This window comes from Ptychodera flava, assembly GCF_041260155.1.
Source record: "Ptychodera flava strain L36383 chromosome 3 unlocalized genomic scaffold, AS_Pfla_20210202 Scaffold_25__1_contigs__length_14229661_pilon, whole genome shotgun sequence".
In the NCBI taxonomy this organism is placed as follows: Eukaryota; Metazoa; Hemichordata; class Enteropneusta; family Ptychoderidae; genus Ptychodera; species Ptychodera flava.
Window position 1 is genome coordinate 12,833,920 of NW_027248279.1, and position 25,792 is coordinate 12,859,711.

A 25,792-nucleotide genomic window follows, 5' to 3' on the forward strand; every position below is an offset into this window, starting at 1 on the left:
AAGTTCAAGTTTATTACATTTATGGTTGAGTTTTATTACATTTATGGTTAATTTGTTTATTACATTTGTGGTTGCGGGTTGTTACATTTATGGTTGACTATTTTATTACATTTGTGGTTGATTTTATTACAATTGTGGTTGATATTACATTTGTGGAGATTATTACATTTGTGGAGGTTACAACATGTATGCTGTTTAACATGGTGAAATATATCATCAAAATCACTTTTTCAAACGTTTTACTTTTTATTGAAAAACAAAGTCAGCGTGGACTCTCTCTTGTGCCGCGCAACAAAATAAACGCAGCCAACGATGTTTGTTGAAAAGGCGTGTCGGCATTACCAGGGCTGACTTTTTTGAACGTGTTGTTTTCATCATGGATATATCCATGTCATGAAAAAAATGGAAAAAAGTTAAATTTCGATATTATCAATGATTTTATCCAAGTCAGAAACTAAAACACGCGTTTTCTGTCTTTGAGGAAAATAACTGACACTAAACACGGATAGTGTATCTGTAAAAACACAATGGATAGTTAATGTTGTGTGGGGGAGATTGGGGTTGGGGCAGAGGAGTCGGTCACACAGTGGATGACGGTGTGCTTGCTGTCGTCAGAATTTCACCTGGACGTTTATAATACGTTCGGTTAAGACGGTGGCATCAATTTATATAGGTAAGGTGTATAATGCTGACAATACGATGACAGCAATCTGTATTAAGCTGCTTGCTTCGGTGTTTGTTCGGTTGATGCTGTCCTATCCCTTCGTACGATGCTGCGTGTTCCCGGCCACCACAGCCCTGCTAAGGTCAGCAGACAAAACCTGCGACGTGCGGTCCCGATTCGGAATGTACATGAAAATGACTTTGTATCTACTTCAGCCGAAATGAACTACATTCCGATCTTTTAAGCAAAGGACAAAAATGCAGCTAACTAACCATATTTTTTCCAGGTTATTCAATAAGTAAGCAGAATGGATATTGTGAAATTAGTGGCTTCGTTTATGCTGACACTTGCGGGTAAGTTGTGATTGATATTGGGATCAATGACGTTGTTTTCTGTAGCGGCAGAGCACGTGAAGTAATTTGCCATGCCTACATGATAAAATGCAGGTTTGCCCAAGCGTTGAACTGATTTCACATCAGCGTATGCTCTTGTAGCCTGAACTGATTATGGCATGTACGATTACTAACTGAGATATAGATGTCCGAACAGATCGTGTTCAAAGTGCCTTTTCAAAGACAGATCACTAAAATTTCTTCTTATACGTTAGAAAATGGAAATTATTCAGAAATTTAAGGATATAACCATAGTAAAAATCGCTTGCGACTTAATATATGTGCTGTTACCGATGAAAAATTACTCGGACTCTATTTATGTAGCCGCTCCTCCGCCTTGTTGATTATTCACAATTCGAATGGTTCTTCCTTGTTGTTGCCATAGTAATAAGACATTTTACAACTCTTATTCTGGAAATTGAGCCAAATCCTAATCCAAATTATTTAAAATTTATTCTAACGTTAAAGACTTTCAATAACTAACGATACCATGTTTCTTCCAATCGATAGCGTAATTTTTATATCGTAATAAGATAAGTGCACTAAACATCTTTTGGATATCGTAACTAAACCATTTCAAAACCAGGGATGAATTACGTTTCAAACGCATAGACTTCAAAATAATTTCTGATGTTTATTTCTCGTTGATTCGATAATTTCAAATCACGATCGTCCTTTGTTTGTTATGTGGTAATTTTAAACTTACGAGGGGGCTATCTTATCGAAATGTAATAAAATCAATTACAAATGTGATTAATCAGTCAAACATTAATGTAACAGCACAGAACCATAAATTTGCAATACACAAACTGACCAAAGATGTAATAAAAATCAACTGTAAATGTAATAAAGAACTCCATGGTGTTTCACAGTCTGTAGAGCAGCTGAATGGCGTACTACTCCAACAGATGGTCAGTATGAAGTAGGTTCAGAAGTCATTTTGAGCTGTGAATTAGATAATCTCCATCCTAATTTGCCTCCATCATGGGCGTTGTTGACAGAGGGCGCTGCCACAGCCACTGCAATTACTGACGGTACCAACATTGCAACTGAATTTAGTGATCTCGTAGAACTTGTTGGTGACCAGGTAAGACAATTGATATGATTTTACAAACAGAATATTTTGAATTTGAATCTGTTTTTCAGTGTCTACTTTGATATCATTTATGAACTCACAAAAATGACGCTGAGGTAATTCTCCTTTACACAGACTTATTACCTGCCAAAGTACATATTTTCAAAGTATGCATGATTTCATTGAATTCTGTAGTCAATAAATTAAGTGGATCATAGTGATTATCAGACGTCACCAATGATTGGCTTACACGATTACGATTATGATGTGATTTCACCAGTTAGTGGTGTAGAGGAATACACTATTGATCTCATGCAGATTTAAACCAACAACATGTTCATTTCAGAATAACGGAGAATGGAATTTGAAGATCAAGAGTATAAGCGTTGACCAACAAGGAGAATACTCATGTACTTCACTAGCATCAGATCCACAGAAACAGTCTGCCACTATTAGAGTTTGTGGTAGGTCTTGACATAGAGTATCATACATGAAACAGAGTTCAATGCCACTCTAGTCAAGTAATTAAAACCCATTAACTTTAATTGACCAATATGTCAGTCAATTTGTTCCATGCTCCAGAGTCATAATTTATGTTCCACACATTTACGCATAGTTACATGTTGCCTGTTTGACCGATTCCAATCTATTTACGAATGAATACAATTTCAGACCTGATTTCAGTTGTCAAAAGTAACAATACATCATACATACAAGACACTGTTGATAAGCTAGGGGGCATACTCCTTCGACGAGGTAGATTGGCCATATTAACGCAACACCCAGCATTCCAACCACGTCTATTTGTAGTGCATGAATTGCCCAGTGCAAACGGTTAGAGGTTGGACACAATAGGACACACCAGTGTCTGCAATGACATCTCCTAAGTTCTACTCGAAATTTTGCTTTTCCAAGTTACAGTACACTCTTCATGTAATCTATTAACTGAAAGACAAGGAGATATTTGACTGGTGTGAGATCAACTGTACTTTACTGAAAAGACAGTTGAAAACATGTCTGTTACAAAGAAACTGTGTGTGATCATGTTGCACTGAGGTCATTGCACACATTATGAGGCAAACAACTTAAGTTGTGTGTAATTTTTACCTATAAAAGTACTTTTTACGTCAAACTTAATCATGATTGTTTCATTTGTTCTACTTTTCGAGAAAGGTCACATTTCTTGACATAGCCAGCACATCTTGTAGTACACACCAAGGACGCGCGTAACCTCTTTAACATCTTGCTTGACACCAAAGAGGTGAACTTCAATACAGTACAAATAATATGGTTACTCTCAAAATTTTAAAGCGAATTGAGGCTAGCGGACCGCAAAATTAGGAATTGAACGTCATTTTTCAAGAAAATGTATTGCAATAGTTGAAACGTTCATTCATTTTTATAAAAAAGTGACTTCATCATCAGGTATGCTCGAGCAGTCCGGCAGTGATTGGGCTTAGTAGGAACAATTCTCTTATCATGGCTCGGTCCACGACTGTGACAGCCATCAAAACTTGATCTGGAACTCGAAACAGTTGAGTTTATCAAAACTCAAACAACTACAACAAGTTGTCTGAGGTTCAACTAAATGTAAAATATGTTACATTTTGTTATGCTATTTTCTAGGTCTCCCTCACGGTGACATATCTTCGATTTCCCTGATTTATCATAAGGCCAAAGTAATTAAATTTTATTTTTGCGTCCCCAACCGCGTACTAGGTTTTTAAGGTTTTCATGAAAACACACAAAATGTATTTGAATAGGAACTTTTAGGACATGACAGCTTAGCTTTTCTTAACTAAAACTTTGTTGCAATTTTTATTTGCTGCAATCAAATTACATTGTGTTAATTTTCTTGTGTGTGTTTTTCAGCCGCTTAGACGCGTACCTTTTCCCGTTAAGAGTTGACGCAAAACAAAGAATTTAATTACTTTGGTCTAAATGAAGTGTCAATCAACCAGTATAGCCTTATGCGTCGTTTGCCCTGCCGCCCATACAAACATGCACAATCATGAGCAAAACAGTTTTCTTTTACTATAATGATTTGAATCCTTAATTTTTAACTTCTCTAATTAAGTACTTCTGACTGCCTGTATATGAATGGATTCCCAAAAGAAAGCCTAATGTACAATGGTGTCAATTATGAACGCTAAAACTTAAAGTTTCAACGGGGAGACCCAGCAGTCAATCTTCAAAGAGATGGTTTTTGTTTTGTTATCGTACATACATTGCTAGTAATTGTGTGAAGTTGAAAGAATTACGGCCTAATATTCGAAACCAAATTAGTAGCAGAAGTTGGCGAGTACGGTTTTACGATGTGCCCCGGACATGTTGGTACTAGCACAGATGGTCAGCACAACAAGCACACACTGAGAACGCTGTAAACAAAATAACTGGATGCTGTGTTTGATGACTTTTGGTACAATCAGGCCAAAACAAGAAGGAAATTTCAATATCATGAACTTACATGTGAGGTTCCGTAAGACAGTACTCACGCAAATCTAAAATTTATGACAGTGTAGTGGCTTAAGTGCCTCGACTCGTCCGGAATTATTTGTGCATCGCATCGTTAAATTTCGCTGCAATAATTGCAGCCCATGGACTGTGCACTGGCTTCTTCTGTCCGTTAGCGATGTAACGCCAGCACTGCGGTCTTAGGTACATGCTTATGCTTGGAACATCTCTTCTAGCAGCTTGCTCTTTCCTTTGTTGGAAAAGAAATGCACAATGTCAGATGCAGAGAAGCGCGAGTTGAAACAAGCCTAAGCATTCCTTATCCCTTGTCACATAATTGTACATTTAGTTTGTGGCGGAAGGGGCCCACCGTGCACCCCTCCCATAAACCTACTACATGGGGTTTTGTTGTTCTTTGGAATCAGCTGAACTAGGAAACTAGGAAAAACATGTTAACATTGGATATTTTGGGATGCACTACCCGTCTGCACTGGTTTTTGACTTGCATGCGACATGAAAAGTGGCGAAAAATGGGTAGAGTATTGGTACTTTATCCTCCCCTACATTAAGTAAACTAGCATGAAATAGCACACACCTTACATTTCGGAAAGCTCAGATACTGCTCTTTCTAAGAAAAACCTATTTTAGCAAATTAAATCTGTGTACATAGAAAATGATGACTTTAAATGATTTTTTTAACTATTGTGAAATTTTTTACCCAAAATACCATTAACAATTGTTATTTATATTTTATTAACCAAAATGTTGACTGCTTTTTGTGTTTAAATTATTTATTTCGATATATTAAGCAAGAAATTAAGTGTTAACATTAAATATTTAACTATTTACTTTTTCTTTGGAGTCAATTTTTAATTGCGTGTATCTGTATGGGATGTGCAAAAGCTAGGGGTAGGGGTACAACATTATTTCCTTGATGAAGTAAAAGGCTTGAAATGCCATATACCTTATAGTAAGTTATGATTGATATTGGAATCAATGACGTTGTTTTCTGTGACGGCAGAGCACGTGAAGTAAATTTGCCATGCCTATATGATAAAATGCAGGTTTGCCAAGCGTTGAACTGATTTCACATCAGCGTATGCTCTTGTAGCCTAAATTGATCATGGCATGTATGATTACTAACTAGGATATAGATGTCCGAACAGATCGTGTTCAAAGTGCCTTTTCAAAGACAGATCACTAAAATTTCTTCTTATACGTTAGAAAATGGAAATTATTCAGAAATTTAAGGTCTTAAAAATGTAGAAACGTTATTTTTTATGGGAACAGTACCCATATCCTCCGTCTGATTGCATATAGACGTCAACCTTATTGGAAGCTTGTCCGGCATGAGACAGGAAATACCTTCACATTATTACGGATACCTGATACATACTATTTAATTAAGCAATAACCCACGCCGCAGGAGGGTATACACGAGATTTTGGTACAATGCGCGACATATAGCACGAGCCGATAGGCGAGTGCTATAAGGAGCTATTGACCAAAATCGAGTGTATACCCGACTGCGAAGGGGGTTATTGCTATTATATCATATCAACTTGTGTGTCTTTGTTCAAATTGTTGTCTTGTTTGAGTATTTTCGTCACTTTAAGCCCCAAATGCAGAAAATGGACGTGTGAGAGATCGATCGTCGGAAATTCTGCGCCCGAGACCGAGCATTTTTATGTTGGGATTACGTACACGCACACAGTATCGTACGATAAATACGCATACGTTCATCACATAACATTTTATTCGCATGCAACGCGAAGACTATCATTAAAATACCTGCTGCAGACACAGAAAACAGGTCAAGAGTTCAAATCAAAAGAAAAAGTAACAATTTTTTCGTAAATTTACATATGAACAATAGTCCTGTTTTTTTGGCATACTAAAAATAGATTTGTCTCATTCTGTACCGCTTTAATACGCGTATACGGTATACGTCGACCGTCGCGACATTCAGAGGTGGTACAGTGAAGTTACAGGATGTATTTTTGATGGATAATTCGGACGTACCAGAAAACATGCAGTTTTGAAATAATCCAGACGTACGATGACTGCAATTGTGATGAACAGTTGTACAGTGTCTGTTGCCCGATGCAGCGAGAGCTGGACGCTGATATTGTTCGTAGCATTTGATGTCAAATTTTGTCGCAGTCGCCAGGAGTCGTCCCATTGTTATTTTGAACTTCTTGGTCTACATCATTAGGACACCCTGGTCTGTTGCAGCCCAAACTTTGGTAAAGAATATCTGACATACCGTTACTGTGAGAAAGTGTCAATTTATTAGTGTGTGAACGAATACTAGCTTCATTTTAAAGAGCGGTAGATATATCAAGTCTCTATTCCCGCAATATCAAGAAAAGTGCAAGGTGCGCTGTCGCCTCAATGCAATAATTCGTCTACATCACACTCAAATGTGCTGCTTCAGAGATGTATTTTATCATCGATCCCAACTTATTTTCACCAAGAGGTGAGTTACAGACCCACACTTTATCTGTGTATTAAAATTCGGTATTGAAACAAAGCAGACTGTTTCGGTTTTTCGCGAGGGTCTATGGTACGTTCAAATGCAGCGAGTGGGAAATTTTCGAAAATGCTGATTTAGGGGCCCGTTTTACCACTGCTATCAGTGCTAAAACAGTATTTTAGCATCGGTGGAATGAGCTCTCGTCCAATCAGAATGGCGCATGGTAGCATGATATAATATAATATACAGTTTATCATTTACAAAATAATATATGTAATTCCTGTAGAATCCGTTCACCCTTAGCAATATGAAATCAATTAGACCTATGTATGTGACGAATCAAACATTCAGAAGTCTGTTTATTTATCCTTTTACAGTCAGTAGAGCAGCTGAATGGCGTACTGCTCCAACAGATGGTCAGTATGAAGTAGGTTCAGAAGTCATTTTGAACTGTGAATTAGATAATCTCAATCCTAGCTTGCCTCCGTCATGGGCGTTGTTGAGAGAGGGCGCTGCCACAGCCACGACAATTACTGACGGTATCAACATTGCAACTGAATTTAATGATCTCGTAGAACTTGTGGGTGATCAGGTGAGACAATTGATATTACTTTACAAACAGAATATTTTGAATTTAAATCTATTTTTCAGTGTCTAATTGTTATGTAGGTCATTTCCCCCACACTCATCATGACCTGAGTTCAATAAGTCTAGAACATTCTCAAGGTCACTGCCCTTAATGACCTCACAACCTTGAATTCAATTAGTCATGTTTGGAATGTTCTGGAAAATTGATTAGTTGTGTAAGAGAGATAATTTTAGAACAGTAATTAGCATGTCAATAAAGTTCTAGATTGTTCTTATATGCTTATGTAAACACATGAGTATAAATACTGGGACAGCAGGCTTGCAGTCAGACTATTGGGATTGTGTCTCTTGTGTGTTACTAAACTCCAGCAGTAGTCACTCTCAAGACTTTTCAAGACCTTCACTGCCAACGCTGGATTTATACTGTGGACTTTGTGCAGCTTCAAGCCTGCAAGGACTGTTCATTCATCCGACTGACTGTTACAACTCTGAGACTGGAGCTTTGCCGTCCCAGCTGAGATAAGTAGTCTGTACACTTTTAAAGCTTGTACTCTATCCCTGACTTAGCAATTAGTTTTATTTTCGTATTTAATTTTGTTTAAACATTAACTGCTGAGTTCACCCTTTTGTTCGTTTTCTCTGCACGTAACAAAATGGGGGCTCGTCCGGAGACGAATATTTTGAGCCGTTTGACAACATTTTGACAGCCTTTTCAAAACTACTGTACACTGTGAACTCAGCGAAATTCAATCATGGCGGAATTCAAGCCAGACGAATTTATGGAGGACCTTGATCAGGACACATTTAATTCCCTCAGAAAAGACAACCTCATAGCACTGGCAAATTTCCTTAAAGTAGATGTCAAAAGATCTATGCGCAAGCGAGAAATACAGTTCAAGATTGCAAAACATTTAGTTAATTCAGGCCATTTTGAGGAGTCTGCCCTAAAAGATTATGAACCTGAGTCTTCCTTTGAACTCAGAAAATTAGAATTAGAAATACAGGCAGATTTGGCACGTGAAAGTTAGCAATGGAAGAAAGACAGAAAGAAAAGAATTACAAATTAAAGAAAAAGAAAGGCAGGAAAGATTAGAAATGGAAGAAAGACAGAGAGAAAAAGAATTGCGATTAGAAGAACAGCGATTGCAGGTAGAAATAAAACGTTTAGAGCTTGGACAGTCAGGAAAATTCTTCCCTTCAGACAAGTTTGACATCACTAAGCATTTCAGGTTAGTTCCCCCTTTCCAAGAAAAGGATGTTGATAAATATTTCCTCCATTTTGAGAAAATTGCTCAGAGTCTGAATTGGCCTAAGGAGTCCTGGTCTATGCTTTTGCAGAGTGCTTTGGTGGGTAAAGCCAGAGAAATTTACATTCAGTTGTCAGTAGAGCAGGCTTCAAATTATGATTCTGTGAAGGAATTAATTCTCAAGGGTTATGAGTTGGTGCCTGAAGCATACCGTCAGAAATTTAGGGATTGTAAGAAGGTGAAAGATCAAACTTACGTTGAATTTGCTCGAACAAAAGAACAACTGTTTGATCGTTAGTGTTCTTCTGAAAAGGTCAATCAGAATTATGACAAATTACGACAACTTGTTTTGATTGAGGAATTCAAAAGGTGCATCCGGAGTGACATCAAGACGTTTATCAATGAACAAAAGGCAGATACATTGGAGGTTGCTGCACGTTTGGCCGATGATTATTCATTGACCCACAAATCTTCATTTCTCAGCAAACCATCCCAGTCCTTTTCATACAGAAACAATGCAGGTAAATTTAACTCGTCCTTTTCATCCAAGAATTTTTCAAAGGAGAGTAGGAAATCAAATGACAACAGTTCACAGAGTTCAAGTAACACTCCCACATCATCAGATCCCAAGTCTCAATCTCCTTCTGACAAACAGTTCGGTACACTTTCTTGTAATTATTGTAAGAAAGACGGCCATTTAATGTCAGATTGTTTCAAATTGAAAAGAAAACGTGAAGGTCAAAGTGGTCAAAGTGGATCTAAGCCCACCGGCTTTATTTCTTCATCAACTCAATTAGAGTCTAATAATGTGTGTAACACATTTTCTGAGGTTAAAGCCCTCTCATCCCCAATTAATGAGGTCAAGGTCAATTCTTCTTAAGATAGCATTATGGGTATTTTCGAACCATTTATTCATGATGGTTTTATATCACTTTCTAGTGATTTTTCTTCCGCTACCCCTCTCAAAATTTTAAGAGATACCGGGCTTCCCAGTCTCTTTTGTTGGCAGATACCCTGCCGTTTTCTGAAAAGTCATTTTCAGGTTCTAAAGTTCTTATTAAGGGGGTAGATTGCAATGACTTTATTCCTGTTCCTCTCCATAATGTCTATTTGTCCTCGGACTTTGTTTCTGGACCTGTGACTTTAGGTATTAGGCCTTTTTTGCCTTTTGAAGGGATTCACCTTCTTCTTGGAAACGACCTTGCTGGGGACAAGGTCATTACTAATCCACTTGTGACTGATAATCCTAGTTTAGATCAGAATCCAGAGCCAATAGAGGAAGAAATTCCCGGTCTTTTCCCTTCGTGTGCAATTACTCGAGCCATGTCAAAGAAAACTTCTGAGAATCAAAATACTCTCAAAAATAATGTCACAGATGTTGACTTAAATGACACCTTTCTCAGTCAGGTGTTTGACACGGATCATTCCGTTATCCCTCATGGATTTGAAACTTCCAGTAAAACTTCTGCTGACCAAAGTCAGACATTTTCTAGATCAAATCTCATTGCACAACAACACAAAGATCCAGATATTTTGTCTTTGTTTGACAGGGTAGATGATGAAGGTAAAACTTCAAATTGCTCTGTTTCCTGTTATACAAAATCTGGTATTCTCATGCGTAAATGGAGACCTCCAGATGTTTTTGGTTGATGACGATTGGGCTATAAAACATCAAATTGTGGTTCCAAAGCCCTATAGTGCTGAAATATTGCGCCTGGCCCATGAAACGCCCTGGGCTGGTCATTTGGGAGTAAGGAAAACTTATCACAAAATTCTCAGTCACTTTTATTGGCCTAATCTCAGGCAGGATGTAGCACATTTCTGTAAAACTTGTCACACATGTCAAATGGTAGGAAAGCCAAATCAGACCATTCCAAAGGCCCCTTTACAGCCAATTCCTGCATTTCAAGAACCATTTCGTAGGATACTAATATACTGTGTTGGGCCCCTACCAATACCAAGATCAGGAAATGAGTACATGTTGACAATTATGTGTACATCAACTCGGTTCCCAGAAGCCATACCACTGAGAAATATAAAGACAAAGACTATAGTGAGAGCTTTAGTCAAATTTTTCACTTTATTTGGCCTCCCTAAATGTGTCCAGTCCGATCAAGGCTCCAACTTTATGTCTGGAATTTTTCAACAAGTAATGGATCAGCTAGGCATTAAACAGTATAGGTCATCCGCCTATCATCCAGAAAGTCAGGGTGCTCTTGAGCGATTTCATCAAACTTTGAAAACATGATTAGGACCTACTGTTTTGACACAGAGAAGCAGTGGGATGAAGGAATTCATTTTCTGCTCTTTGCTGTTAGAGAGTCAATTCAAGAGTCTCTTGGTTTTAGCCCATTTGAGCTTGTATTTGGACACACAGTCCGTGGCCCACTTAAGCTTGTTAAGAAGCAATTCCTATCAGACGATGATGATTGTCTGAATATTTTGCAATATGTGTCAAATTTTCGTACAAAACTCTCTAAAGCATGTGAATTAGCCAGAGAAAATCTTGAGTCATCTCAGCAGTCAATGAAAACCAAATATGATAAAAACACCTCAAAACAGAAGTTTGAACCAGGTCAAAAAGTTCTTGTTCTACTTCCAATTCCTGGCAAACCACTCCATGCTCGTTACTTTGGGCCTTACCTAATTGATAAGAAATTGAGTGATTAAATTACATCATAATAACACCTGACAGGCGAAAACAAAACAGCTATGTCACATAAATATGCTTAAGCCATATTTGGATAGGGATAATCCTACTATAACTCAGCCTGTCAGTGCAGTCAGTTCAAACCATTATGAAGATAGTGATACTGAAACTGACTTGAGTGAAAATACTCTAAACTCAAAGCTGGGCTCGGTCAAGCTTCAGAACTCAGAAATCCTGGAGAAGCTGGAGTCTACAAAGTTGGCACACCTCCAGCCAGAACAACAACAACAGGTGAAAGAACTGCTCCATGAATATAAACACCTGTTTAAGGATGTTCCAACGAGGACGAACGTCATCTATCACGACGTTGATGTTGGGGACAGTAAGCCTGTAAAACAACATCCATACAGACTGAATCCAACAAAAGCGAAATATCTCCAGGAAGAAGTCAAATACCTGCTGGACAATGACTTTATTGAACCCAGTAAAAGTAACTGGAGTTCGCCGTGCATACTTGTTCCCAAATCAGATCACAGTTATCGTATGTGCACGGACTTTAGGAAGGTCAACACTTTAACAAAGACAGACACTTTCCCAATCCCGAGGATTGATGACTGCGTCGACCGAGTGGGAAAAGCCAAGTACGTGACGAAATTTGACCTACTGAAGGGATTTTGGCAAGTCCCTCTGACAGATCGTGCTCGTGAAATATCCGCCTTTGTTACACCAGACGGATTGTTCCAGTAGAAGGTGATGCCATTCGGAATGAAGAACTCTCCGGCAACGTTTCAACGGATGATCAACGACGTCATATCCGGGCTAGACGGATGTGCAGCTTACGTTGACGACGTCGTCCTGTATAGTGACACCTGGGAGGAACACATCAAGCTCATGCGGAAGTTCTTTGAGAGACTGAGCAAAGCAATGTTGACTGTCAACCTTGCCAAATCTGAGTTTGGCTGGGCGAGGGTGACTTACCTCGGACATACTGTAGGACAGGGTGAGGTAAAACCTGTTGATGCCAAAATCAGTGCCATTTCAAGTTTTCCCATACCAAACTGCAAACGACAACTGATGCGCTGTCTCGGTATGGCTGGTTACTACAGAAAATTCTGTCCAAATTTCTCCACAATTACTGAGCCTTTGACTAACTTACTTAAAAGAAAGTAAAGTTTGTTTGGTCAGAGCAATGCCAACAGGCATTTGATACACTTAAAGCCATACTGCAAAGTGCTCCAGTGTTGTCTGCACCAGATTTCACTTTGCCATTCAAATTAGCTGTGGATGCTAGTGATACGGCTGCTGGTGCTGTTTTATTGCAAGAGGATAGTCATGGTATAGATCATCCTGTTTGCTATTTTTCACGCAAATTTAACAAATCCCAGAGAAACTACTCTACAATTGAAAAAGAGTGTTTATCTTTGATATTAGCTTTACAGCATTTTGAAGTTTATGTTACTTCTTCAAATCAGCCAATAGTGGTTTATATTGATCACAACCCTCTTGTATTTCTACAGAAATTTAAAGGCAAAAATCAGAGATTGCTAAGATGGAGTTTAATGTTACAGGAGTTTAATCTTGACATTAGACATATCAAAGGCAGAGACAATTTAATTGCAGACTGTCTCTCTCGTATTTAGAGTTTATTGTTGTTCACTTTCAAGAAATTTTACTTTAGAGTAAAACAAAATTTGAGTACTTAAATCCTTTTCAAGATTACATTTGTAAAAGAAAGATTTTTCTTTGAAAATTTTCTTTTTTTGAAGAGGGGGTGTGTTATGTAGGTCATTTCCCCCACACTCATCATGACCTGAGTTCAATAAGTCTAGAACATTCTCAAGGTCACTGCCCTTAATGACCTCACAACCTTGAATTCAATTAGTCATGTTTGGAATTTTCTGGAAAGTTGATTAGTTGTGTAAGAGAGATAATTTTAGAACAGTAATTAGCATATCAATAAGTTCTAGATTGTTCTTATATGCTTATGTAAACACATGAGTATAAATACTGGGACAGCAGGCTTGCAGTCAGACTTTTTGGATCGTGTCTCTTGTGTGTTACTAAACTCCAGCAGTAGTCACTTCTCAAGACTTGTCAAGACCTTCACTGCCAACGCTGGATTTATACTGTGGACTTTGTGCAGCTTCAAGCCTGCAAGGACTGTTCATTCATCTGACTGACTGTTACAACTCTGAGACTGGAGCTTTGCCGTCCCAGCTGAGATAAGTAGTCTGTACACTTTTAAAGCTTGTACTCTATCCCTGACTTAGCAATTAGTTTTATTTTTGTAATAAATTTTGTTTAAACGTTAACTGCTGAGTTCACCCTTTTGTTCGTTTTCTCTGCACGTAACACTAATTTAATATCATTTATGAACTCTCAAAATAAAGATGAGGTACTTCTCCTTTACATAGACTTATTACCTGCCAAGTACATATTTTCATCGTGTGACTCAAAGTATGCATGATTTCATTGAATTCAGTAGTCAATAAATTGTTTAGTGGATCATAGCTATTATCAGACGTCACCAATGATTGGCTGACAGGATTACGGTTATGATGTGATGATCTCATGCAGATTTAAACCAACAACATGTTCATTTCAGAATAACGGAGAATGGAATTTGAAGATCAAGAGTATAAGCGTCGACCAACAAGGGGAATACTCATGCACATCACTATTATCAGATCCACAGAAACAGTCTGCCAATATTAAAGTATGGGGTAGGTCTTGACATAGAGTATCATACACGAAACAGAGTTCAATGCCACTCTAGCCAAGAAATTAAACACCCATTAACTTTAATTGACAATTTGTCTGTCATTTTGTTCCATGCATCAGAGACATGATATTTGTTCAACACATTTACGCATAGTTACATGTTGCTCTGCCTATTTGACCGATCCCAATCTATTTACGCATGAATTCAAGTTCAGACCTGACTTCAGTTGTCAAAATAACGATACATCCTACATACAAGACACTGTTGATAGGATAGGGGCAGATATCATTCGAAACTTACATTTTATTATTACATATGTACCACAGTTTACTAGCATCGAAGCGCGCGCGTACTTAATGAGTATTTACCAATTTGACGCGGAACTCTTTTTTGTTTGTAGACACAAAAAATATCGTCTACAAGATTTCATTTCACCTTGGTTCGATGTTCTTTATAGTAAAATGCATGACATTACCGATAAAACTACGACAAAGAAAATTGCATGTACTTATTATAGTGTGAGGATGATTTTCAATATCCGGAAGAGCAGTTTCTTTGTCTGCGAAGCAAAAACATTGACAACAGGCGGGCGACATCCATTTCTAGCTCCAGGGATACACGGTGGCCGCCGTACCATTGCCGCCATCATACATCGAAACACACGTAACTGCGGGCGTAGCAGAGCCAATTAAACAGTTAACATTTTCGGAGACATTTTGCCAGTAGTTTTCTCACCGGACATTCCCTCTTTACAATAGAAAGTCACTTTTGCATGCAGTTTATTCAGTGCTTGTGTGTCCTACGCACTTTGATAACAGTGAGCGCTTGTGTGCCACGGTGACCACTGAAATTTGATCGTTCGACAAGTTACCTTTGCCGTATCTTACTCTTAAAATTCCGTAGAATCTTCGTACAGTTATTTGTATCGATCATTAGAAGAATTTCAAGCTCAAAATGTGAAAAAATCAAAAGCATTGTTCAAAGTTCTCTTCGTTGGGCTCACTGTGGCATGTTGCTACGTACGTGGGAGCGATCACAGAATACGAGCCCTCCAACGTTCCTCTTACATCATCCTTGATAAACAATAAACAATAAACATTAAACAATAGTTTAGCAAAGCAAAATAGAGGGTGTGGCGGCGTTGACCAATGAAAGTGAAAGCTGATTCGATGCCTCATTACAGTGATATCAATGTTATATATTGTAGCCCAAACATGGGACTATGTGCCCGAGGGTAGGTGACCATTTGCCCAACGTAAGGAGGGCAAATGGTCTCCTGCCCCGAGGGCACATAGTCCCTTGTTTGGGCTATAATGTTGTTATTACATGCCTCTCTTACTCAGTTTGCACCAAAAATATTTACGTTTATTGGCAAATTATGGTCAAATGCTTTATTTTCATTCTTGACGAAAAACGGTTAAAAGTAGAACGATTTTTATCATCAAATGGCGCATTGATATATTTAAACTACTGTTATGCGGTTTATCAATATTTTTATGCGAAATTTTCCAAAAACCGGATTTTCTGTACAAAACATGAAATTTCAAGACATTTACATCCAAAAGTTTTCAAGTTGAAAAAGGTTTCGGTTCACTTTCAGTCCAGTGATGACTTTGCGGCCCGCGATGTCATCGGCGAGTTACCATAAATCCTATGGAGCGCGCGATGTTCGATATATGAGGCATGTAATAATATATAACTCCGCACGGTCGCCCTGAAGCCTTGATAGACAAGTAGTACGCACGACTAATCGTCGATTCTCTCGATAAATGATGCAAATAAAAGATAGAATATATGTAATAATAACAGAACCCCATGGCCGGTGAGTGCAAGCGCACCGTACTGGCGGTATTTGCACTCGTGCTGCGGTGTATTCGGCTGTCCTTTCAAGAGTGACTGCCGCCGAATACACCACAGTACTCGTGCAAATACCGCTGGTACGGCGCGCTTGCACTCGCCTCACATGGGGTTCTGTCATAATATTTACCAATACTCATTTCGACGAGGTGGATTGGCCATAATAGACAGGTTTGGCTACACGTTTTATGTGAACGTGAACGCGTAGAATCCATGGTGGAGTTGGCGTACACGTTCACGTGCAAAAATCCGTTTGGCTACGCGTTACGTGACGCATTCATGTGGCACGCGCAAGAAATGATTCTGCTCGACTTGAGTTCCCGTAGTCTGTTTCTGCATCACAGAGACATCTCAATGGTTACCCGGTATGCCGCGAATCGACGAAGAAATTTCGCATAAAAATTCATAAATATCTTTGAGGATGTCACTATCATATATCCAACTAACAACGTACACGAATGATTCAAGTTTATATCATGTTTTGTTACCTAAAGATAAGAAAAAATTTACATGTTTACAAAATACGTGAAAACGGCTGTCTTCACTTAAATACGCGACGCCGGCTCCGTGTACGTGGAGAACGTACGCACAAGTCGATGACATCTCGCAGAAATTCGTGACGTTACGCATTCAAGTTCACGTAAAACATGTAGCCAAACCTGTCTATGAACGCAACACCCAGCAAACCAACCAAGTCTATTTGTAGTGCACGAATTGCCCAGTGCAAACGGTTAGAGATTGGACAAAATAGGACACACCAGTGTCTGCAATGACATCTCCTAAGTTCTACTCGAAATTTTCCTGTTCCAAGTTACAGTACACTCCTCGTGTAATCTATGAACTGAAAGATAAGGAGAGATTTGACTGGTGTGAAATCAGCTGTGCTTTACTGAAAAGATAGTTGAAAACATGTCTGTTACAAAGAAACTGTGTGATCATGTTGCACTGAGGTCATTCCACACAGTATAAGGCCAACAGCTTATGTGTGTGTAATTTTCACCTGTAAAGGTATTTTTTACGTCAAACTAAATCATGATTGTTTCATTTGTTCTACTTCTCGAGAAAGGTCACATTTCTTGACATAGCCAGCACTTCTCTGAGGTACATACCAAGGACGTGCGGAGCCTCTTGAACATCTTGCTTGACATCAAAGAGGTGACCTTCAATACAATACAAATAAGATGGTTACTATCAAAAAATTTGAAATCGAATTGAGGCTAGCGGACCGCAAAATTAGGAAATTCAATGTAATTTTTCAAGAAAATAAATTGAAATGGTTGAAACGTCCATTCATTTTTATAAAAAGGTGACTTCACCATCACGTATGCTCGAGCAGTCCCGGCAGTGATTGGGCTTAGTAGGAACAATTCTCTTATCATGGCTTGGTCCATGACTGTGACAGCCATCAAAATTTAAGATGGTTAAGATAGAACTCGAAACAGTTGAGTTTATCAAAACTCAAACAACTACAACAAGTTGTCTGAGGGTCAAATTAATGTAAATTATGTTCCATTTTGTTATGCCATTTTCTAGGTCTCCCTAACGGTGACATATTTTCGATTTTCCCTAAATTTATCATAAGGCCAAAGTAATTAAATTCTGTTTGGCGTCCCCACCCGCGTAGGTTTTTAAGGTTTTCAGCTCAGCTTTTCTTAACTAAAATGTAGTTACATTTTTTTTTTTGCTTTAATCAAATTACATTGTGTTAATTTTCTTATGTGTTTTTCAGCCGCTTAGACGCGTAACTTTTCCCATTTAGAGTGGACGCAAACAATAATTTAATTACTTTGGTCTAAATGAAGAGTCAATCAACCAGTATAGCTCATGCTTCGTTGGCCCTGCCGCCCATACAAACATGCACATTCATAAGCAAAAACGTTTTCTTTTACTATAATGATTTTAATCCTTAATTTTTAACTTCTCTAATTAAGTACTTCACTGCCTGTATATGAATGGATTCCCAAAGAAAGTCTATGTACAATGGTGTCAATTATGAACGCTAAAGCTTAAACTTTCAACGGGGAGACCCAGCAGTCAAGCTTTTTTCTTTTGTTATTGTACATACATCGCTAGTAATTCTTTGAAGTAGAAATATTATGGTTTAATATTCGAAACAAAATCAGTAGCCGAAGTTGGCGAGTACGGCTTTACGATGTGCGCCGGAAATGTTGGTACCATACCAATGGTCAGCTCAGTCACGACAAGCACACACTAAGAACGCTGTAAGCAAAATAACTAGATTCTGTGCTTGATGACGTTTGGTATAATCTTTCCAGAACGAGAACGAAATTTCAATATCAGGAACTTACATGTGAAGTTCCGTAAGACAGTACTCACGCAAATTTAAGAATTGTGATAGTGTAGTGGATTAAGTGCCTCGACTCGTCGGGAAGTATTTATGCATCGCATCGTAAAATCTTGCTGCAATAATTGCAGCCCATGGACTGTGCACTTGCTTCTTCTGTCCGTTAGCGGTGTAGCGCCGGCACTGCGCTCTTAGGTCACTACATGCCTATGCTGGGAACATCTCTTCTAGCAGCTTGCTCTTTCCTTTGTTGGAAATAATGCACAATGTCGGATGCAGATAAGCGTGAGTTGAAACAAACCAAAGCATTCCTTATCACTTGTCAGGTAACAGTAGATTCAGTTTGTGGGCTGGAGGGGCCCACCGTGCACCCCCCTCCATAAACATACTACATGGGTATTTTCTTCTTGGGATCAGCTGAACTAGGAAAAAGATGTTAACATTGGATATTTAGGGATGCACTGCCTGTCTGCACAGGTTTTGAAAGGTTATGCAAATTACCTATCACGTGATAGTTATGTAAATAATGGTGACACTATGGTAACAAAAATGTTCCCCTATATCTAGGCTTTCCGAAAATATATAATTTACGGGGGTTCTGAGCTTTTTAACCATTAGAGAATTGTTAGCTTAAGTTAGTAAGGACGGGGACTATGTACGAAAATCGACGTCTGCACAGGTGTTGCGCACTATTTATGTCGTAACAGAGTGAGCTAAATATCGCAAAAGGAGATTATTTGCGACATCGTAAATTTAGGCTGTGTTACGCATAAATGAAGGTAAACGTATTAACTTGATCATGGTTTGTTATGAATGATCAAATTAATTATGTGATGATAAAATATTGTAAATTTTCATGATATTGGCATCGATGTGATCGATTTAAGAAGGTACCGTAAATGGACTGGACCCTGCGTATCATATCGCCATTAGCCATCAAACTACGTCGCGCTATCAGTGAAACTATGTCGTTGGTCGTGCCAGTCGGCTAAAAGTCACAGGTAGATTCACTACCAAAGCAACACAAAACAGAGCCAGAAGAGTTTGTGAGGCCCTCAAGGATAAATGGCAATCCTCTAGTCATGAAAATTTAAAATCTGATACTCTTGTCGAGTCGACTGCGGCCACAACGGCTGACGACCATTGCTATGTTTGCTCGTGCAACTCGGTCCGGAACCCATATGAAGTAGTCATATGTGAATATGATGAAGTCTACGATCCTTGGCGGCCAACAAACTACAGTGCCACAAGGAGAGATGGTAGGCGAATTGTTGATCTTGGTATCCTTGCAGATGTTCAGAGCACAATATATTCAAAATTCAGAAAAATGACAATATTCCCTGATAGGTTTTGAGCATGATCCTTGCTGAAATTATCAAAATGGGAGAAAAAGGCCCCTTTGTAGTTGAAAAAGCATGGGTAAGGGGTAATATAGGACCCCCTAACTCAAAAAGTAGCACGGTGACCCCCCTTTTTCTGTTTATTTTTGTTGACATAATTGTTCAGAGCACAATATATTCAAAAATCAGAAAAATGACAATATTCCCTGATAGGTTTTGAGCATGATCCTTGCTGAAATTATCAAAATGGGAGAAAAAGGCCCTTTGTAGTTGAAAAAGCATGGGTAAGGGGTAATATAGGACCCCCTAACTCAAAAAGTAGCACGGGGACCCCTCTTTTTCTGTTTATTTTTGTTGACATAATTGTTCAGAGCACAATATATTCAAAATTCAGAAAAATGACAATATTCCCTGATAGGTTTTGAGCCAGATCTTTAGTGAAACCAGCAAAACATACGAACAACAGCCTGTCAGTAGTTGAAAAAGCATGGGGTTAGGGTGCCTTACGAGCCCCTAACTCAAAAAGTAGCATGGGAACCCCCCTTTTTCTGTTGATATTTGTTGATATAACTGATCAGAGCACAATGTATGAAAAAATCAGAAAAATGACAATATTCCCTGACAAGATTTGCGCATGTTCTTTGCTGAAAGTATCAAAATGTGAGAAAAGGTCCCTTAACACTTAAAATAGCATAGGTTAGGGGTACTTTAGGACCCCCTAACTCAAAAAGTAGCACGGGAACCCCCCTTTTTCTGTTTATTTTTGTTAATATAATTGATCAGGCCACACATATGCAAAAATCAGGAAATTGACAATACTTTTAATTTTGAGTAGACCTCCACCTTAACAGACAAAGAATAGGAACTCGATAGCTGTTACGGTCATGTTTTGAACAGTACCGCAAAATCACGATTTTGCGACCCACATGCATTTTTGTAAAACCTGTCTCCTTGTACGTCATCTACTGAGCTTTAACATGACCTAGCTTATGGGGTATCATTAGAAAAGTGAGTTATTCTTCTTGAAAATGGTATATTGCAATATGCAAATATCTATTGTTTCCATTAAATAGGACCAAAATTTACCCATACCCAAAGTTTTATGTCGTAAATTACTGTCAAAACTAATCTAAATTCTACCAATCATTTACCTAGACATAATACAAAGGGCAATGCTATCTATTAAATTTGTTTAATTTGCTACATACAGTTGTTAGAAACTTGAAATAATCTTTTGACAGAAAAAATATTGAAATGTTGTAGCTGTAACAGTCATATTTGGAAGGGTACCGCAAAATCACAGTATTACCGACTCGCATTCGTTTTTGTTAAACCTGTCTTCTTGTAAGTCATCTGCAGAGCTTATTATTAACATAACGTGGCAGAAGGGGTATTATTAGAAAGATAATTTACTGTTCTTTAACATTATATGTTGCAATATGCAATATCTCCTGTAGTTTTCATGAAATAAGACTATAACTTACCCATACCCCAAAGTTTTATGTCGTAAATTACCATCAAAACTAATTTCTAACTCTACCAATTTTCTTTCCTAGACACATTAAAAAAGGAAATATTTTGTATAAATTATATTTTATTTGCTACAGTGACATGTCAAAAATATTAGGTAGACTTTTAACATACAAAACATTGGGATTAAAAGACTGTTACTGGCACTTTTGAAGGGTACCGTCACGTCACAGTATTACTGACTCGCACATGTTTTTTTTTTAATGTGTCGTCTTGTAAGTCACCTGCTGAGTTCACTTTTTACTTCAGCCTAGCTAATTGGCTTGCATTGGAAAGACAATTTATTTTACCTTAAAGTGACATAATGTAATATAAAATATCTTTTATAGATTTCATGGAATAGGACCAAACCTTACCCCGTATCCCAAAGTTTTATGTCGTAAATTACTGTCAAAACTAGCATTTAATGTCAATAAATTTTATAAAAAAGACAAACTTTGTATGAAGCCTATTTTATTTTTACAGAAATATTTTCAAACTATAAAAGTTACCATTAACAGGATAATCATTGTGATTAAGTAGCTTTTAGCATCATTTTTTGAATGATAGCAGGATATATGTGGCTGAAACCCGTGATATTTTAATAAACACGTTTCAATGAAAGTTATCTGCCAACCTTTATTTTATACGTAACCAAGATTGTAGGATATCATTACAAAGAGTTTTTTCGCTATTTATTTTAGTATATCATAAAGTGCACTATCATCCTAAATTGTCATGAAATAGCAAAAAAATTCAAAATTGTCAAAAAAATCATTTTAAAGTCATCCTTTTTTATTTACATAGATTTATTTTTCTAAAGTTGGTATTTCTCAGAAATAGCAGTATCTGAGCTTTCCAAAGTGTAAGATTTGTGGTAAATCATGCTAGTTTACTTAATGTAGGGGACGATATAGTACCCTACCCCTACCCATTTTCTCCATTTTTCGTGGTACATGCAAATCAAACACCAGTGCAGACAGGTAGTGCATCCCAAAATATCCAATGTTAACATCTTTTTCCTAGTTCACGGTGGGCCTCTCCAGCCCTTTGGACTAATTACACCTTCAGTTCAAGATAAATCTAAGCCAACGTTGACGCCCTGGAAGGAAATGGTCAATTTACATCACAGTCACTCCACGTGGAGGGACTGTGATTACATGTTATACTTGGAAATGGTTGACAACGCCTGCTCTGTCAGTGTACTCCCTATTGTTTAATTCTCATTTCACTGACCGGATATTCACCACAGAGGGTCATTTTTGATAGTCAAAACAACTAATTAGTTAATTAATGGCGAGTTTTAGTTTGATGTCAAGTTCAAAAATAAATGCGTACATTTTGACATTCATACCTATTGATTAAAGATTATAGCGAATTTCATTCGGCTGGAAAGATCATGTAGGTATCATTATTGGTCCGGTGTAGGCTCATTCAGTGTATTATAAAGCAAACAACTGCAAACAAACACAGCGACTTGCCTGTGGGGCTTTTGACAGTTTATACTATTTTGACCTTCATGTACCTGGTAGATCCTTACATCTATTTATCATTTAATCATTGCAGCCCCTGTGAAGTCTGTGGCGCTGACTGGTGGAGAGGATAGTACTACGGTTGAAGTACCCAAACCTGATGAAACCTTCACGTACACCAGAACATGCAAAGTGGACAATGTTAAACCAGTTCCCAAGTTAACCTGGACATACTCTATCACATCTGATAATAATCTCAATGTCGCTGGTGAGCTACCAGAAGATTTTGTCATGGGACCTCTTCCGGATGATGACCTTCCGGAAGGTGGCATCAACAACATCAAGGTAGACACCACATCTTCAGAAAATGGTGACAGTACCAGCAATGTAGCAAGTGTCCTTACTGTCAACTACACCTCAAGTTCAGATAACGATGGTAGCGCTGATCCAAACCTCAAAATTGTAGCCACCTGCAAAGTCTCACAGGACCCATACGTTGGTGACACACTCACTATGGAAAGCAGCCAACTTACAGTACACGTTATACCACGTAAGTACCATTTCTGTCTAAGCATCTGTAAGCACGCTCTCATACACAATGGTTTCAAGCATCCGAAAAATCTTCTAAGCTGAAATTAGGACCTTTCCATTGCTTTGAAGGGGTAACTCAAACAGAAAGCTCTTGACGTCAAGACAATAAATGCTGTGAATTCAGAAATGTAATTTATGTGTATTCTTTCACTCACTCTCGAAATTTTGTGTCAAAGAGCAATACCCTTCTTCCTGAGATGCGGAGGACATTCGGTTGATAGTAGCCAAATTTCAAAACTAAGGCAAGCCAACCAACCTAAGGCAAGCCAACCCAACCTCTTGCACAATCTGCTACGAGGTGGTTCATGATGTGTTGTGTCCACTAATGACATCAATATTTTCTTATAATATGACAGTAATAATTAAAAGAATGAAAAGACAGGAATGTTATACCTATATATCCCTTTGACATCATTTGAATACTTTTCAGAGGGAGCAGGTTACTCCGATTTTTGTTTATTTCACACCCTCTTGTCGTTGGTTGTGCTGACCATGACCCTGTTACCCTATTAACTTCGACCTTGTCACACTTCCCCTGTGACATGACAACATTTGAAATACAGAATACAACGTGCCTGGGAGAACTGACGTTTTTTTCTGTGAGAAAATCTGCTGCTTCAATACAATAATTTATGTTTTTTGATTCGCAAACTGCAAGCACCACGGCCTAGCGCCGTGGGCAACGATTTGCCTTTTACAATAATACGATGCCTGACTTTTAGTCATGGAGGGTTTTGGCAAATGGTTGGTTCTCACCAGCATCACTACCTTCTACTAAAAACCTTCCGAGTACTGTGACCATCGAGAAGACACGACAACGTGCTTTAGAGATAATGATACAAGTTTTTCCCCTCAATTGTTTGCCAAAATAAAGGTCAGAGGAAGTCGAGGTGACCAGTGTAGAGGGTTGGGGTGACCATGGCAGACAGGATGGAAACGATTGGCCCCTTTTTTGGAAACAATAACTCAAAGCTAGTTGCAATATTGTTTGTCCGCAAGGAATTCAACCAGAGTCGACCGCGACTTTACAATGTTTAGAGTTCGTGATTCATCGATTTTTGTTCTCGAAAAATAGCGTAACTTTGCCTGCGGTAATTTTTTAGGCCTATGCTATCCTAGAAATCGTGTATTACTTTGCATAATGTACGTGTACATCAAGATGTCATCTGGCATTTGCCCGGGGCATTTGCTCCGTTACACGAACGTTGGCGCATTGTAGTGTTCCTCGCTCACGCCACGGTCAACCAGAAAATAATTCACAATTTGACCATTTCGCCCTGATAATATTCCAAAAAATGTTCAAAATTTTAAACGCATAAGCATTATCGAATCTTCTTTGTTTGTACTTGTGATAAGTATAATGTTACCTGATATATTTCTTTGTTCAGCTCGAAAAAAACACTCCTGACGTACTATTATGTTGTCAACACTCGTCTTCCATTCGAGTTGACAATCATTGTGTCACGAGTATTTCCTTCACTGGACGAATAAAGATATTAGGGAACAATGTGTTATTATCCTCTGTTGGCTTTATTAATTAGATCAAATCATATATGTCTAATAATACATACTCATAATATCGATTCTCTCGGTCCATCTGATAAAATGCTCACTAGACTCTCAGAGTAAATAAGCAAATACGCTTGTAATACAATCTTTTATCAAACTTCTTTTACGCCAACCACTGGAAATGCTTTTGGCCGAGTTGATGTATTAATGTGAATTTCTCATAGAATCTTATCGGTTGACAAAACTATGAATACATGAAACTCGAGATCTTCATATTACCTAACACACTTGATCTGTCAAATTGTTGTTTGGTTGGCTGCTAGGCTGGTTGACTGTTTGGATTGTTGGTTGGTTGGTTGGTCGGACGATCGGTTTGTTTTGATTTAGACTTCCGTTTCATGTCACTTTATTTTATGTTGTATGCTTTTAATTTAGAAATCAGCCATATATCTTAAAGACCGATGGCGTTCCAGTTCAATGTTCAGGATGTTTAATGGTGTTATCGTAATAAATGGAACAATCACTAAATTTTCACTTATTACTAGATGGTAAACGTGTAAGTTGAAACATTACCTGAAATAATAATATATTTCTTCAATTCATCCTATGTACTATGTATGTTACTGTTGCTAAAAATTACTGATATGCGTCGAATAAACCTTATACTCTGTGCTTTTTACTGTGATCACACGAGTTACAGATAATTACGTAAGTACTGAATTTAGATCCATAATGATCAGAATTGAATTGAGAGTGCACCTCAAGAAATACCCTACAACCCTGTTTAAAGTATTTTCTTTGTGTTTTTAATTTTTTTAAACTTTTACATTAACTTGTATTAGTTTAATTTTCTTTACTTTTATGTTCAACTTTTTTATCGGTGTTCGTAATTCTAGCTTTTATCAAATTTTCATCTCAAACTTTCCTTTTTACAGGTGTTC

General features: G+C 38.0%; 1 protein-coding gene across 1 annotated transcript; it reads left to right on the top strand.

Moving 5' to 3' along the window:
- Nucleotides 1-971: 971 nt before the first annotated feature.
- LOC139125440 (uncharacterized) lies at nt 972-23,384 on the top strand. Its single transcript, XM_070691522.1, has 6 exons — nt 972-1,017; nt 1,929-2,143; nt 2,478-2,595; nt 7,439-7,653; nt 14,152-14,269; nt 22,846-23,384. The coding sequence occupies exons 1-6, from the start codon at nt 972-974 to the stop codon at nt 23,382-23,384; spliced, it is 1,251 nt and encodes a 416-aa protein (XP_070547623.1).
- The last annotated feature ends 2,408 nt before the right edge of the window (nt 23,385-25,792 follow it).